This window comes from Halyomorpha halys, unplaced genomic scaffold, assembly GCF_000696795.3.
Source record: "Halyomorpha halys isolate HHAL.00 unplaced genomic scaffold, Hhal_1.1 Scaffold1141.1, whole genome shotgun sequence".
In the NCBI taxonomy this organism is placed as follows: domain Eukaryota; kingdom Metazoa; phylum Arthropoda; class Insecta; order Hemiptera; family Pentatomidae; genus Halyomorpha; species Halyomorpha halys.
The window spans coordinates 138766-156216 of record NW_027113909.1 but is presented as its reverse complement, the minus strand read 5'-3'; the positions used below and the strand labels follow the sequence as shown (position 1 = coordinate 156216).

The window sequence follows — 17451 nt, the reverse complement described above, 5'->3', positions numbered from 1 at the left end:
ACATAAAGAGATAAGTTCGTATTGTATTGTTGAAAACAAATAACTCGCATTCTTCTTTTTTTAATGAAATTTTCAGTTGCATCAAATCTTTCAAAATCTCCTCCTAAAGCTGTTTACTCCGTGAAGGTAAATCATGTATACCACAAAATATCACTACGAACACGCTATAAAATTATTCTCCTGTTTTCCATCACATTTTTTGTTTATGTGCACTCACCATCTGAATGTCATTTGGTACATCACACATGAATGAATGCATCTTCTTCACGACTGTAGAGTGATAACTACTTTGAACGTGACTTTGGCACAAATCGTGCATTCTTATGTACTTGGTGAATGGCCTCGCCACAAACGAGTATAAGCAACCCCGAACAGCACCAGCAGGAGGAGCTAAAAGGACGCAATACTTGGAGTTAGTATCACAGTGCCTTACCACTGAGCCACGCTGTTCCACAAAGTTAAACAAAAGGTTTAAAATTTCAATCACTAAGCTCTGAGTTTACTTACATTAATACTTACCACACATTGAGCTTGTAGCTCAAAACAAGATTTTATTTTCAGCGTTTTAAATAATATTACTTAATTCAAATAATATTTTCTAGCATTAGGCACATACATTAACAAAATTAGCTATGAATATGATTTCCGTCATGCTTTTTTTTCGATTCCTGAAAAATGGGCACACAATAGGCGCATTACAATCAGAAATACATTAGTTGCTAAGATTATCGGTGTTACAGGCTTATTGAAAATAGGGAGAGGCGATGTTCCTGACAAATCTAAGATCTTTTTTTTTTAAATTTGGTCAATTTATGTAATTTAAATCAGAGTAAATGTGCATATCAATCTATTTATTGGCTTAAATCCACAAATCGTGAATTGTAAAACGTATGATAACTCGCAGAGTAAAAACCTGCTTAAAATAAAAAAAAAATGTATACATTACCAATAGTAATGATTAACATTATTATCTCTAAACTTCATCTACCACTTACCTGTAAGTATTTAATGTTATTACGAGCTTTGTCATATTTTTCTGTTTATAATGAATATTCACTGAGATCCACAGCTACCAAAAAAATGTTTTCAAAACATCCTACATTGTATTAGGTTTTTTTTTAAGGTTAATTAGTACTAGCAACAAGTGATATGTCTGAAAAAAATGCCAGTTAGTTCAAAATCCCTGTTGTTTATTCCAATTCTAAAGCTAATTCCTTATATTTGAGTATTTTTCATATTGCCTAAATTTGTAGATATATGTTGAATTATTTAATTAACAAACTTTAAGGATTTTAAAGTGCCCAAAAGTAATTATAATTGATGAAGCTATCAAAAGTTTTTCGTGGGGAACTAGGTCTTATATTTTAAATATGCCCTCCAATTTCATTCTACAACTTTCAGCCAATGAAAATCTGCTGATCAGCTGATTGCCTTTAAGTTCCACGATGGCCACTACCGGTGTAAACAGTGAAAGTGATGTCAAAATGTCTGAAAAGGATGATAATAAGGTAATCTCAGAATTGTAAAATGTTTTGTTTTACTTACATTCCCTCTTAATGTGTTAAAACATCGTTTACCCCTCAGTGATAAAATATTATAAAATTAATAGTATAAAATGAATTCTGATTTAATGTTATTTTAAAGAAAATTTTGTTTAAATGGACATTATGATCCTAATCGATATTCAAAAATCAAATGTCTTGTATTTAGAGTATGCAAAGAGTGTTCTCATATGAATCTAAGCAGTTAAGAACACTTAACAAGTTACTTGAATCATATCTTAAACTTCTTCCAGAAAGGACCAGTAACTGAAATTGAATTTCAAGTTTCACAAGTGATTAATCGGTTAGAAGAAGCAGTAATTGGAAAGAACTATTCGCAAGATAACTCTGGTGCTAGCTTGACGTCGTTAAATGCTGAAAGTTTATCAGAACCGCAACCAAAATCTGTGCTTCAACAACTCGAGGTAATGTACATCTTATAATCTATTAGTTTTAATTCTGTTTTTGATTTTATACATATTGTAAAGTAGGATGTTTTGTTAAAACATGCATTATGTAAGTCTATGAATTAAAAAAATTGTTAAAGAATCATTTCAATTGCAATATGATAAGGGATTCGGTAATAAAACTTGATAATTGGAAAAATTAAAACTTTAACAATGTTTAATTGTTTGTTAATTACAACATTTTACCTTCAAATTGTATTCACTTACCATAATTTAATATCAACATTATTGTCTTAAGCAAACAAAGTTCCTTAATATTCTTTCTACAATTTATGAAATCATAATAGAAAAAAAGCTGATTCCAAAAACTGCTATTCATGAAAAATTTCAGTTATCATGTTTTACAGCCGAATGCTCGATATGTAGATAGCCCATTGTTTTTTGTTTTTTAATACATTTATTTATTCTAATCTAGGTTTAGTCATAAAATTCTTCATGTTTAGAGTTACAAAACATGTTTTTTTTTTTTTTTAGTAACTTTTTCCTATTAAACTAGGTTTTTTAATGCTTACAAAATGCTTTTATGATCTCATTTGTCACCTTTTTTTTTTTTTTTTCATTCACACAAAGGTGGTGGTCAGTTCTGAAAAACACTAAATCTAAATAATTTATTTAAATAGAAGTTCCAGAACGATGTTTAAAGCCAAATGGTATTTTCATTTAAATTTGATTGAATTATTGTATTTTTTCATTTGAAATACCTTTATAAGCATAGACATTCCTCTAAAATGCTATTAAAACTTTAAACTCAATGTTAAAAAAGTTATTTGTAGTACATGCGCTACTCTCTTCTAACTCTGTATAATTGTTTACTGAATAAATTCATTAGGTGTACATTTTAATTAGTTCTTTGTCTAAGATGGAAATCAAATTTACTTATTTTATTATTAATTAATAACTATTTAATCAGGAAATGTTCGAAATTGACAATCAATTGTTATTATTGACACCGAAACAGCATATTTTATGTTTTTTAGTATGACCTTGTATTTTACTGTTTGATGAGCTATATTTATTGAACTATTTTTTAACTACAAGTGATTTTCTGATCAGATAATTTTTTTTTTTTTTAATTAAATGTTCCTGGAAATTGTTGGTTGATAAGAACCTACTCTTACATGTCTTGATTTATTTGCTATTTCTTTCTTAGTTACACTTGATTGACTTAATAAAAAAATATCCATTTTGTTGTTTTATATTTGATATGTGTTGTCCTATATTTGTGTAGCTTGTTGGTTTTATTGGTATCTTAATAAGTGTTATTATAGCTCTTTTATCTAGAATATTGATTATTATTCTCTTTGATGTTGGTAAAATATATTTTTTAAATATACTGATACTTATTACAAATATTTGTTTGTTTAGGAGTAATTCCTTTTTATAATAGAAAGTTAAGATTTTTCATCACGGTGTTTTTCATCATTTATGATGGTAATCATTATAAAACATGAATTAACTTATGAATAAAACTTTCTTTAAATTTTATTATGTAATATGAGGTCGCCAATTAACATTTATACCATAGCAAAATATGATAGACATTCTTGCTTCAATAATTTTTAAATATGAGTAATAATTGAAATGGATTTTTAAAAAATATGTATTGATAATTATTGGAATAAAGTATGGTTTAACTTAGAATTTAAAAAAAAAAAAAAAAGTATCTCGCAAAAGACATTTTGCTTGTAAAACTTATATCCAATGTATAAAGTTTTGTAATATTTATTATTTAATTGCTAATATTTTGTGTTATATCATACTGTTTCACCTGTATTGTTTGGATTATATATGTCTGTTTCATGCAGAATGATCAGTACATGATGTAACTAAAAACATAAAAATTTATTTGGAAAATGAAAGCGTCTATGAGGAAACAGTGTTATCTTAAGCTGATTCTGTCCTAATTGGACATATATAGCATAAGAAAATCCATTATTAGAAAAAAGTTTTCAATGGGCAGAAACGTTTTTTAAAATTATTAGCGCATTCAAACAAATTCTTCAGTTTCATGTAGGAGTATGGAAAAATAGATAGATAGATCAAAAGATAATGGGTTTTTATGGGAGCTTGTAAAGAATATTTTAAAAATAATTATGTTCCCAAAATACATTGTTCTGCATTTTTACTAATACTAGTGTGCTTTAGATAATTTTTGTTTTGTCTTGAAGAGAATTTGATTATCTCCCAAATAAGCTGTATGGTTTTTTGAAAAAATATATTCATATAATTTTGATAAACCTTTTTTTTTTAATTACTTGGAATTTTCAAACCTAGCCTTTATTGAAAATTAAAAGCATAAAAAGAAACACATTTGAAAATTTCAGCTTCATAGGAATGTCATTGCAATGATTACTGCCACATCCCTAAGTAAGCTTTCCATTATACTGCTCTCATTGTGTGATGCTATATTGCTTAAAGCCTTTTGTAACAAATCACCTATAATAAATAACACACAAAAAAAAAAATCAAATTGGACTGGGAGTTCCTGAAATCAGTGCATCAAATGCTTCAGATTATTATTTATCTTTTATCTATACTATTATATAATAGTATAGATAAAAGATCCAGAAATAATGCCATTTCTTGTATGTATGCTGTAACAACCCAATATATTCGGACAGCATTGCTTCCTGATTAAGTATTTCTCTCTCTTTCCTATAGAAAGATAAAACATGTTAATTTCAAACAATTCTTATTGGTAACACTGTTTATATTTATCATACAGTTTTAATATTGTTATTCTAAAATATTTAGTTAATAATTATAAACAAGATTATTTCACCATAATTTTTATTTGCAATGAAGATGTTCAACATTTCAACTATCATGCCTTCATCTGGAACTACAATTCAACAATAGCAATTCAGAAAAAATATAATTTCATGACATCAATCCTGGAAACTCATTTGAATGATAAAGATTAAATTTTCAGCAAAGCAAAAAAAAAAAGTCTAGGTTAAATAAATACAATTGATTATGTGTAATAATTCAAAATAGATATTTCGCTTACTTTTTAATTTGTTGTATATTTATCCAAATTTAAATACATTTTTAAAATGAATCTCATAGTATACTATAATTATATTATAGTATATTATAACCATTTATTTTTAAAAATGTATTTAAATTTGCTGAAAATTTAATCTTTCAAATGAGTTTCCAGGATGGTCCAGATGATGTATAGTTTTTTAATCATTAGTAAAACTAATAATAGTGAACAAGTTATCATAGTAAACTATGGAAAATACTTAAAATATATCTAGTAGTGGTAAAAAGATAAAAATTAAGGCCAATATGTTGTACCTTTTCAAAAAATTTTTTATTATTTATTTATTGGCATTTACAACTGGACTTAAAATACAAGTAAATTTGAAGTAAGATAATAATGGTCTGATACAGGCATATAAAGAAACTACCCATTGGTAGCACTCTAAAAACATTTTCACACTATAAGGTCTTGAGGCCATCTTCTTTTCAGGCTCCTCGGAGCATTGTCAGGAATGAAAGAGGAAGCAAGGTTTAGAAGAGGGTTTGAGTGGTTAGGAATGAACGTGGTGCAAGCTTAGAAACTAGTGGGTTTAGGGGAGTTGGTGAGTTTATATTAGAAGGAGTGATATCTGGTTCGGGCTTGATCGGTTACATATGGATCATTAAGGTCTTCATGTATGATTTTATTTGTGACAAAGTAAGGAGCATTGAGGATTTTAAGAAGGATTTTTGGTTGTAAGGATTGGATACAAGAGGAATTCGAAGGTTTAGTGGACCCCCAAAGCTCAACTCCATATGTCCAGATTGGCCTTATTACATTCATGTAGATCAGTCTTTTGTAATGAATTGGAAGTTTAGACCATTTGTCTAGTAAGTGCTGTATTAGTCGGAATCGACGTGCATTTTCCTGTCTTTTCAGTTTTGTGTGAGGATTCCGAGTTAGCCATTTGTCCAGATGTAGTCCAAGGTAGCGGATTTGTTTTACAGGGGTAAGAGTAACATTATTAAAGCATACTGTTGGCTGGTTTACGACAAAGAGTAAAGGTGATTTGATGGGATTTGTTTGTATTTATTTTTATTTCGACACCATTGTTCGAGGATTGTGATATGGGACTCGAGAGCTTGGGATGCAATCAAAGGGTTGTAGCGAGAGGGGCAAGGTGCAACCACAACCCACCAGAGCACTGCACCTCGAGCCTCAAAGAAGATCTCAAATTTACAAATTACTTCATCTTGTAAAAGAAATATTGTAATTTTTATACATTAATAATCTCTGTACATTATACTTAACAATATTGATATAATGATTAATAAATGATACCAAAACAATGCATATAACTATCTCAAGCAGACATGTACCGACCGCTTTTCGGTCACAGCCACATGGACTAGGCATATAAATAAGGGGCTCTTAATCCCCTCTTCGTTCTTGGATCCAAAGCCTTATTCAGGTCTAGTCATAGCACTGCTGGCGTACACTCTACTTGAGATAGAAAGGTTCATTGCCAATTGTATTCTCACAAGAGTTGTTATTTTTACGCGTACCCAAGATGATGGCCTATCTTTTCTTCAGCAATCTTAGTCCGTCCGCTTCATCTTGGCAACTAAGATTGTAACCTGATCCTTAGCGACTACACTGGTCCATCTGATTCATCTCGGTAATCAGTGTAATTAATTCCGTCTCTCCACAGCTCTAGTCTGTCTGCTTCATCTCGGCAACTAGAGCTGCACCTAGCCTTTATCAGCTTACTAGTCCGTCCGCTTCATCTCGGCAACTAGTAAGCTGGCTTCTATCTTGACAGTTCTAGTCCGTCCGCTTCATCTCTGCAACTAGAACTGTTACTCTACCTCAGACTTTCTCTTACCTAGACCTCCTCTACCTGCGTCAGTGTCCAGGGCTCATCCCTTGGTATGGCCGTTCCTTTCTTACTTATTATTGAATACACCTTGTCGAGGGCCTTCTGTAATGTGGATATCAGGCTGGAGAACCGCCTAAGCCTAGACAACCCCGACAGGGCTATTATTAGTTGTGAGCACAAATTTGTTATCAGCATACATGGTAAGGATAGTGTTAGGATTGGTTGGGATGCCAGCTGTGTAGGATGGGACCAAGAACCTTGAGGAACACTAGTGGTCTGAGAGAAGAGGGATGAGTAGGAACCATTGTGGTTTACTTTGAATAATCTATTAGTGAGAAATGAATGAATGATGAGAAAGTATGTAGGAGGTAGGAATCTTCGGAGTTTGTAAAGCAGTCCTGGGTGCCAGACTTGATCAAAAGCCTGCTCTATATCGAAAAAGACTCCCGTGTAGTACATTCCACACTCCCAAGAAGACGAGATGACCTCCACCACACTATGACATTGCTGGATAGTGGGGTGGGATATTCGGAATCTAAACTGGTAATCTGGGATTATAAGATTGGAATCTAGGATGGCGTTTCAAAATTAATTTTTCGAAGATTTTTCCCAATATCGATTATAGAGAGATGGGATGGTAAGAGGATGGGTATTCTGGGGGCTTTTGGGGTTTGGGTATCATTTTGACTATAGATAATTTCTGTGGGTCAAGAAAATATGTGGAACAGAGAATGGCGTTATATATGTTGGTGAGGAATATGATGGCTTTTCGAGGAAGAAGTTTTAGGATGTGGGGATGTTATAGAAGCTTTGGGGGAGAGGGGAGGTAGGTAATCTCTGAATGATGCTGGATATTTTTTTAAATATGCAGGAGATGGTCGGGAGTGCAGTGAAAAGGAAACAAAAAATAGATAACAACCATATATTTATTGATGTTTCACCCCACTTAGTAGAGCTTCATGAGGGCAGAAATGAAAAATATCGAAAGTGTATTTTCAACTCAAACAGCTCTGATGAAGCTCAACAAAGTGTGGTGAAACGTCAATAAATATATAGTTGTTACCTATTTTTTGTTTCCTTTTCACTGCACCCCCAACCATCTCCTGCATATTTTGAAAAAGATGGTCAATAATTTATATATAGATTTTTTTTTTTCTTATTCTGTAGATAATTTAACTATCTGCCAAATGACCATTACAGAATTTAGCATACAAATTTTTAGTTATGAGTTTTTGTTTCTTCACAACTTTTTCTCTTGGTTTTATTCTGTTTGCAAAACATTAAAGGGTTTAAAGAGACGACCAGGCATTTTCATCAAAATCGTTTAAATAGTTTTGGTACTACAGTTTGTAGAAAAACACTTTTGTTGGCTATTGCAATATGAGTGCCCGATTTGGTTCATCTTACACAAGCGTTTGAAACTGAGATTTGGACTTATAAAAAACCTTTAACTTTTCATGTAATGAATAAATCTCTGGAAAAAAAATTATGAAGAATAGAAAACTTTATTTTCACCTTAAAAAGTACACATTTTATGGTAAATCATTTATTTTAATTAACCTGGAAGGTGATTAAATTAAAAAAAAAATTCTAAATGAGACCAGTATTGGCAAGGATACAGTATTAGAGTTTGATCCATGTTTTAACAATATTTTAAAAGTGTTTTGTGGTAGTCCCCATGGAAACCTTTTTATCTTTTATTATTATTTCGAATAACTCAAAAACTGCATCCCCAGAACATTCCAGATGCTGGTTTGAAACGTAAAATAAGTATTAATATTTTTTTTTCTTTAGTGTTTACATTGTAAAGGTGCAAACTTATGTTTTTTAAATAATATAATACACCCTTTTTTAATTTGTAATCTATCTCTATACAAAGTTAACTTTTATTTTTCAGGTGATGTATGATTCTTTGTTTATTTACACCTTATTTTGACTTTATAATGTTTCATACAACATTTGTAACAGTGTTTTTCATTTTATTGTTTAGGATTTATTGGTTCATGATAGTGAAAATGAAGTAGAATATACCGCACTACCAGAGCTATGTGAAGCTAGCAGATTGTCTATAATAAGTCATGCCATAGCTGCTTATTCAGGATCTTTAGAACGGAATCACGTTGCTCATCTTTCCAGCAAAATTTCTAATACAGTTGATTGTTTGATCGCTGATTTGTTCAGGTATACAATTTTTTAATTCTTTTTTTATTGCAGTGTAACCTGGATAAGTGAGAAATCTTTACTACTGATAATTACAATGAGGTCCTGACACGTTTGAATTGAAATACTTCTGCTACTGATTATTTTTAAACCTTTGTAATTGCGATTTGATTTCTTAGATTTTTTGTATTTTCTCTATAATTGGGACTTTTTGGCCGTATAAATTAGACAATTTATCATGTTTGGACTGGTTGCAACTTATTTGTTTACACACATTTGAATTTCTTTGGCACATGCTTTGTTTTGTATGATAAAAAAGAGTAAAAGTACCCAAGACGTGGAAACTAAAGTGTAATTCACTAATTGCCGCTGACAAATTAATGCTATTTTAAAGATTTTGGTGATATGGATGTTGAATTTCTAGTTTATGGAGATCTCACCGATAACATTGTTTCTACATGCTCTTCTTCCTAGTTTGAAATAGAAGAACAGGAAAGGTGTGAAGAGAATTTAGAAAGAGTGTTGTGTGATGCAGAAAAAGCATTAGAAACCTTACCTTAATATTTTGAGATGTCAGATTTGATCCTCCCATATTTGATCAAATTTATACAATTGAGGAAAAACTTAAAGCTAATAGAACTTAAATATAAACCAATACAACTGACTTTTTTTTTAAGCCATAGGTTTTGTATAGTTTTAAAAAACAAAAGTACATAGATATTAAAACATAAAATATGCATTCTTTATTACCTTTTTATGGCATGTTTCGACCTCTCTTTGTGGGATCCTCTATATATAAGATAACTGTCATTTTAAATCTGCTTATTTGAAAAACAGGATAAATGAAAACCCTTTTCAAGTGATAAAAATCCTAGGTCCCTTGAAACTCCAGTTTTACAGGTTACATTGTACATAGCTCAATTTTTTATTTTTATTTTGTTTATTTATTTTAAACATATCTATACTTACAGGTGTGAAAATTACAAAGTTTGCTACCATGACGATCAGCTTGGTGGAATCGTTAGAGTAGTCCGTGCTTTGTTGAATGCTAAAGTTCCTCATTATTCTGAAATTGGATATGAAGCTTTAAAAAAACTTCCAGTTATTTATACGAGTATAATTTCACCAGTTGGCATTGTTCAATTCATATGTAATCAAGTAAGATTATTATATTTAATCCTTAAATAATTTAAGACTATTTTTTTTTCCTATAGCGCCAGCTGTGGTGTACATCTCTCGCTATGGTATACATCTCTAGCTATAGTGTACATCACCAGCTATGGTGTATATCAACATCAAGCTACAATGAATACAGCGCTGCTAGTTTATTTTCAGGATCCATTTTAAAGTTCCTACTAAATGCCTCTTTGTATATTTGTGCTTTCACATTTCATGTTTTACAAACATTTGACAGTTGTCCACAGGTTTTACACTATTTCATTGTGGTATTTGGTTTCCACCTTGAATAGAAACAGACTGTAACACATTGCAAAGTGACTTGGCATGACGTACTAGATTTGATAATGTTGCTGTGTTTTGTTAGATGTATTTACAGTCAGTTAAGTTGCCCAATTAATTTTTATACTAATTTAATAAAATAGGAATAAAACTGGAAGGGTTTGAAATTTCTAAAATCGGTAACTATATTAAATCGAATTAACTACCTATTATAAAAATATTTTCATATAGTATTTTTTTGTAAGTTAGGATATCTATGTTTGACTGTTGAACATTAACTTTTTATTGGGGTCTTTTGGTCAAAGCAATGTTTTAACTAATTTTTTTTTGCATCAGTTTCTCCTAAATAAAATACATAGCAATGTATAACACTACTATCTATTATATGTGAGTTCCTATTTTAGGCTCGGATAATATTCTGAATGGTTTAAAAATTTCTTTTCAGCTTGGGCTCCCTTTACGATGTGTGAATGCAATTCCTTGCAATACCTTATTTGGATCACAGAAGATGGATCTTGCTGCACTGGAGAGGGAAATTGAAACGGATAAAGAAAACAATAGATTACCATTGATTGTGTTAGCTGATGCTGGTAAGGAATTATGCTTTTAATTATATTTATTGTGATAATTTTTACTCAAACGATCTAAAATTAACAAATTATATTTTTTATTTCTTATTATGTAGTTTTATTGTATCTGTATGGTTCGCTAGCCCAATCTGAATCATGATTTCTGATCACTATCTTTCTTTGTGGAGCGATTGCGATGTTCAGTTGTGTGTAAAGATCTAACTCATATTTCTTCACTCTTTACTACTGTTGTTGGGTTCTTTCTTCCTCCTACAACTATCTCCAATTCAATCAGTCTGATCAATATCGGCTCAGCATAATCTGTACCTTTCAACTCATCCACAATTATATTTTGTATTTCCCTTTCTGTATTTTTCTCCTCAGACATACAAGGAAGGTGGACAGTCCATAAAAGCCTCATAATCTTCTCAAATGGTAATTAATCAACTATGGAATTTTATGATATGACTCTAGGTTTTAAAGTTCCTTTTCTCCATTTACAATTCTAATGTTTATTTTTATATAGATCTGACAGAGGATTCTTCTTCCGAAATAAAGGAGTTACCTTTATCAATGGAGAGTGCATCAGTTATGCCTTCTTTTTAGTTGTGCTATCTGGGAAATTAATAGAGAATTAGATCCTTGCACTAAAGGGAATAGTCTTGAAGTAACTTTATCACATTATTTCCTAGATGCCTACTGACAGACCATGTTAATTTATGAAATAAAATAAAAAATAATTTTATTCTGGGACAAAAGTCCCTTAAGAATAATTATGTAGGTCAGACTTTATGATTATTTGTCTTGCAAATTAGTCACAAAAATATGGTATTTAAATTACAATTATAATTCTATCATAGCAATTTATGTTATTAATATACATATTCTTTACATCAATTATAAAGTTGGTGTGAAGGAATAGATATTGTTAAGAACATAGGAGTATAGGTGAATAAGGATGGGGAAAGAATTCCATAAAGAGGTTAAACAAATGAGGAAGGATTTGCTGAAAGTCAATTCTGTAAAAAGATAAATAAAAATCATTCTAATCTATTATTTAATGAATAGATTGGTGAATAGAAAGTCTTGTCTAGATCAAGGATGTAGGCAGGTTTTTTTGTTTTCAGGACTTGGAAAAGAAAAACACCAAGGAGTTATTGTCATCAGACATTGTGGTAAAGCCACTTTAACTTGTTCTACCAACAGGATATATTAGAATGCTTGGGAAACACTAAGATAAATTTTAGGAGGCAATTTATAATGTCTCTTTAAGTCTCATCTCTAGCCCTCTATATACCATATATACATAAAGTCCTGGCATAAGCGGACCACATTGAGTCCTAGGGTGTAACCAAAATAACATGGAAAGACTTGCAAAGACTATATTAAGAAATGAGGAAATCGGCTAGCAAGTAAATGAAGGTAAAACAAAATATATGAAAAATGACTTGGTCTGCATGGACGGCAAATCGTTTCCGAAAGTAGACAGTTTCAAATGCCTCGGCTCTACAATAACATCAATAAATGATCAACAGACTGAGATAGACAAGCATATAACAAGTGCGAACAGAACCTTATTCTCTTTGTCAAGAATACTGAAATCCCGAAAAATATCTGAAAATCTGAAACTTAGGGTGTACAACGCCATGATAAAGCTAGCTCTGATATATGGCTGCTAGAAACTGGAACGCAGTAGCCCAAGATAGGCAGGCGTGGAGAAGTTTGGTTCGAGCGGCCAAAGATCTACAAAGTCAACAAACTAAAAAAGTACCAAGGAACTGCAGTCAAAGTGGGAAATAAGTATTTGAATAGTGCTGATCAAAGTTGAAACCGATTTTTTAAATGAAGCGGTTGGAACCGATCCAGCATTCAGCCTCAGATCATTGTTTAATGTCCATGCTATAATATTATCAATGTGATCCTGTACCTTTTGGATGGCCTCGAGCATCTTTGTAGGGTGAAAGAATATGTAAAATTGGAGACCATCAGCACATCAATGAAATTGTGAGTAGTGAATGGAATCAGAAAGATTATTGTTGTAAATGGAGAAAGAAAGGGGTTGGTGAAAGTGAGGACCCCTGAGGAACACCACTCGAAGGGGTAAGCAGGGGAAGGCAGAATTTATATACACTAATATTTAGTCCCAGATGTCCAATAGTTGCCAATCATTGAGTACTTGAATGTCATGGTATTCACTTTGGCAGTGTTGTAGTGTTGTTTTGTTTGTTAAGATCATAAAAACTTCAGAAATTACTGTTAATCATTTATCAGTTAGCCAGATAAGTTGTTCTTATTCAATTGAGCTATCTATTTTCAACAGGAACTCCAGTTTCTGGCCATGTCGATAATTTAACAAGGCTACAAGAGATATGCAAAGCAAATGGTGTTTGGCTTCATCTCCGAGGACATTCTCTTGCAGCTCTTGCTGTACCATTATATCCTAATGCAGTAAGTTATTATTATTATTTTTTCTGAATCTATTCTTAATGCATAACTTTTTTCTGTGTTGGAAAATTGTGAGCTAGATAAATTTCTAGAAAAGAAAAGTTAATGGCAGTCCTTCGCAGTTAAGTTATTCCAACTTTCATCCGTAGCCTCAATAGACTTCATGAAAAATTGATCAAGGAGCACTAAATTATAAGTGAAGTATTTGAGAACATTTTTAAGTGATTAGTACATCACTTTCTGTAGATAACAAAAGGAACCAACATAACTCAAGTCAGGTTGTTTAACATTGCTAAACAGATAACTAACTAACTGTTGCTGGGGATTTAGCAATAATAAAAAAACCTGTTAATAAAAAGACCATAAGTTATTATTATTGTGGGTATTCATAAATGCTCCTCACAGTCCTGGCTGACTTCTAGAGCACACTTTTTGTTCTATTTTTATACCAATATTGTTGTTAAAGTAATTTAATTGTTAAATATAGTGTTTGTTAAATGTTTACATAATAGGGGTGCTCATCTAAAATTTATTTATTATATTAATGATTTAATTTACCGTATTGGCTTGAATATAGGTCGACCCCAATTCTGAGTCAACTCCGTATTTCGGAAATATTTTTTAGGAAAAAAATTATGGAGAAATAAAAATTAAACTACTCATGAGGAATCAATCTTCAAATTTAATATACTTAGTCTAGATCTAGCCTGCATACAGATCGGGTCAGTCTTGTTTGTGTCTCCTCTCCATAGTGATTAATTATAATAGTTTTTCGTGTTATACAATATAAAATCACAGTGATTTAAATATTAACAGTTTACCGTAAACAACGGTGATGAATAAAGGATAATAAGATAGGCTTTTAATAAGCTTTAATCAAAATTGAAAGTTATTTAGAAGATAATAGTGAGAGGCATAAGGAGGAGTGGTTAAACCCACTACTGCTACTGCTCCCCACTACTTTATTGTTGTCTATTACTACTCGAGGTTCAATTGTTGCCTAGAATTTATCATGATTCAGAGCCCAGTTTGTTGTATTACAATCGGAAGATATGACAAAAATGCATTAGTTTGCACTTTGTGTAAATTAATTTATAATAGAAAGTGCTGTAATCTGTCTGACAGCAATGTATTGCGACATTTAAAATAAAATTGGCACTGTTCCTCATGTGCTAATAAACCGTCAAGTAAATAACAAGCTACAGTGTCTACCCCTATTACTCTGTTATAATCATAGCAGAAGTATTAAAGATAGCTGAGGATATTAAAGCGGTCAAATCATTTGGAAAACAAAGTGACAGCTTTTGAAAATTGAACATCTGAAACAATAGAACACTCTCTAAAGCTTGGAAAATTATAGAATAACTGCTCACTGGAAACAATGAATACAACAGTATAACAAAAGATAACAAAACCAAAATTTAATATGAAAAGATCAATAGTTCGAATCCGATGTTTATAATTTCATGTATTTTTCCTTTAGTTAGTGTTGCTAATAATGAGAACTTTTATTTTTTTTTTTTAAATAAACAAATTTAAAGGTTCTTTAGAGGAAGATTTTTTTGAAAAAATTACATTTAAATCCTATCAGACTATTTTAATGAGGAAAAGACCTATCTGAAATTAATTAACATTTAATTCTTCATTCACATACTGGGTTTAATCAAAATCGTTTTAGTCATTTTCGAGAAAATAAAACAAATGTGAAAAATCGATTCTATTAAGTGGCACTCCCAGTTAGTTGATTTTATCAAAATAATTGCTGTGATGCCCATTGCCTATATCCACCATAAATATGCCATTTAAATTTAATACAATTATTGTTTTTAAGGTAGGCAGACCAGATACAGATACACGGACTACTTTACAAGTCTTGGTTCTTTTGACATAGGGGACCTCAAAACTTGTATAACCGTTACAAAATCAAATTCGAAAATTTGCTCGATCTTAATATTTTCTCTCACTCTTTATTTCATTCAAAAGGATCAAGTATATTTGAATTAGATGCTACATAGTTAAGTAGCATCATAATATACAAATATGATGGAGGTTTGAGATTAGAACATGGCTTTTTGTTCCTGCATAAGCTAACCTAGTTAGGTCAGTATTTTCAGTTATTAATTCTAAGTAATGTTATTGGAGTTCTATCAGTGGGTAGATTCTCCACATGTTTTTATCATGTTACTATGTCACCTACAGCAAATTTACTTGTTGTATATATGTGTATACAGTTGTAAATATCAATAAATAAATTATTAAAAAAAAAAAAAAAATTCTAAGTACAATTTACTTCAGCTATGATTCTAAATATGCTTAGTTTCTTTCTCAATCCTCAATTTAAATGTACCATTTTCGTTACATATCATCCCTGATCTTGTTTTGAACAAATTTTTTTTAGTTTCATTTTCTCTCTTTGAAATATGTGATAATAATAGGTAAGCGACTTTCTCTTATTATTAATATAAACTATAATTAGTCTAAGATTATGATGGTTATGATTATGAAGTTATTTTTATTCTACCTATGTTTTTTTATTTTATTATTCATCCAAACTGTAATTATGTATTTTAGTTAGAGACAAGCAAACTCGGCCTTCCCATTAATGTTAAGACAACAAAGTAAATTATAAATCTGTCTTTATCTGAAGCTACTTTGAATTAATAAATATTGTTAATAATTATCAATGTTATTTAAAGTCCTTTGGACGTGGATTTTTTGGCCCTTTAAATAATTATTGTTTTTTATATAGATACGTAAGTACATAGATAAGCCATATATCTATATCTATATATCTGAGGTGTACTCAGCGAGCTGGGCAAAAAAAAAAAATGCAAAAGTGAAATATTATAATCAAATTATCAGCCTTTCTGTGCATTTTTATTGCAACTTTTTCATATTTACTAACAAATAGTACAACAGCTTATACATTGAAGTTAATAAAAGTAAGTAAACACTTGAACAAGTGTCGGAAAATTGAATTTTTTAGGTACTGCATGTTTAGAATACTGCTATCAAAAGTTGGGTCTGGAAATTTTTTTTTTCTTCATGAGCTTAATTCTCGAAAACTTAATAAGTGATTAATGAATATATATTTTTCTTATCTTTCCAATCCTCACTGGAATGCACATTATACTGCACAATGTGTAAACATAGTATGCATTTCACACCCCTTCTCACCCCTTAGACTATGCCTGTGTAAGTCGATCGCAACACACTTTTAAGATAAAAAGTGGATCTTATATACTGTAAAATTGGTCACCCTTGGTATACATAATGTAATCACTGCCAAATTATAGAATGGCATTCCAATTTATTTTATATAATGACTAATTGTAACTTCTATTTTTAAAAACTTGGTCTTTTAAGATTATTAACTTGCTGGAAGATTGGTTCTCATAACTAAAGTAAGTATAGTTACTTTGTAGGTGTACATTAATTGTGATGAAAATTATATTAATGTTCCATTAGTGAAAATTTAGTAAGACATGCCCTACTGGCTGTCACAGCAAAAGTAGTATAAAGCAATCCTTTTATGGGAAATAAGAAATGGCTGACTTTAATGTATCTTGAAATATTCCATCCTTATTGTTTTTGAATGCTATAATGATAGGATCAAATTTTGCTTTATTATTAAATATATTATAAATTATAAAATTGCCATCTTCTGTTTCAGACAGGACATATTTCTGACAGCATGACATTGCCTTTGGGAATATGGCTTGGTATTCCAGGACTACCTACGGCTGTATCCTTTTTTTTTTTAATTTCTGTTCGAAACTTGAAATTATCAAAGCAATACAATACACCCTAGAATGTTGTTATTTTTGTTATGTTATAGTAGCTGAAAACCAATTATATTGTAAATTTGTTTCAATATACGACTAACACTTTTTAAATTTGTAATTGTCTAAAGATTGAAAACTTAGAAAAAAAAAAGACACTGTTTTCAATATATATTTATATA

General features: G+C 30.7%; 1 protein-coding gene across 4 annotated transcripts in view; it reads left to right on the top strand.

The window, feature by feature from the left end:
* Nucleotides 1-450: 450 nt before the first annotated feature.
* LOC106688485 (pyridoxal-dependent decarboxylase domain-containing protein 1) overlaps nucleotides 451-17451 on the top strand; it is a 29127-nt gene continuing 12126 nt past the window's right edge. Inside the window, exons 1-8 of one of the 4 annotated variants that reach the window (XM_014432970.2) lie at nucleotides 451-469; nucleotides 1402-1508; nucleotides 1796-1966; nucleotides 8846-9036; nucleotides 9987-10173; nucleotides 10919-11063; nucleotides 13363-13490; nucleotides 17161-17232. In XM_014432970.2, the coding sequence (XP_014288456.1) occupies nucleotides 1446-1508; nucleotides 1796-1966; nucleotides 8846-9036; nucleotides 9987-10173; nucleotides 10919-11063; nucleotides 13363-13490; nucleotides 17161-17232 (957 nt within the window). In that variant the 5' untranslated portion in view covers nucleotides 451-469; nucleotides 1402-1445. Of the gene's footprint in view, nucleotides 470-884; nucleotides 998-1231; nucleotides 1509-1795; nucleotides 1967-8845; nucleotides 9037-9986; nucleotides 10174-10918; nucleotides 11064-13362; nucleotides 13491-17160; nucleotides 17233-17451 lie in introns of those variants that run through there. The other 3 variants (XM_067051173.1, XM_014432971.3, XM_014432969.3) reach the window with 3 other exon arrangements.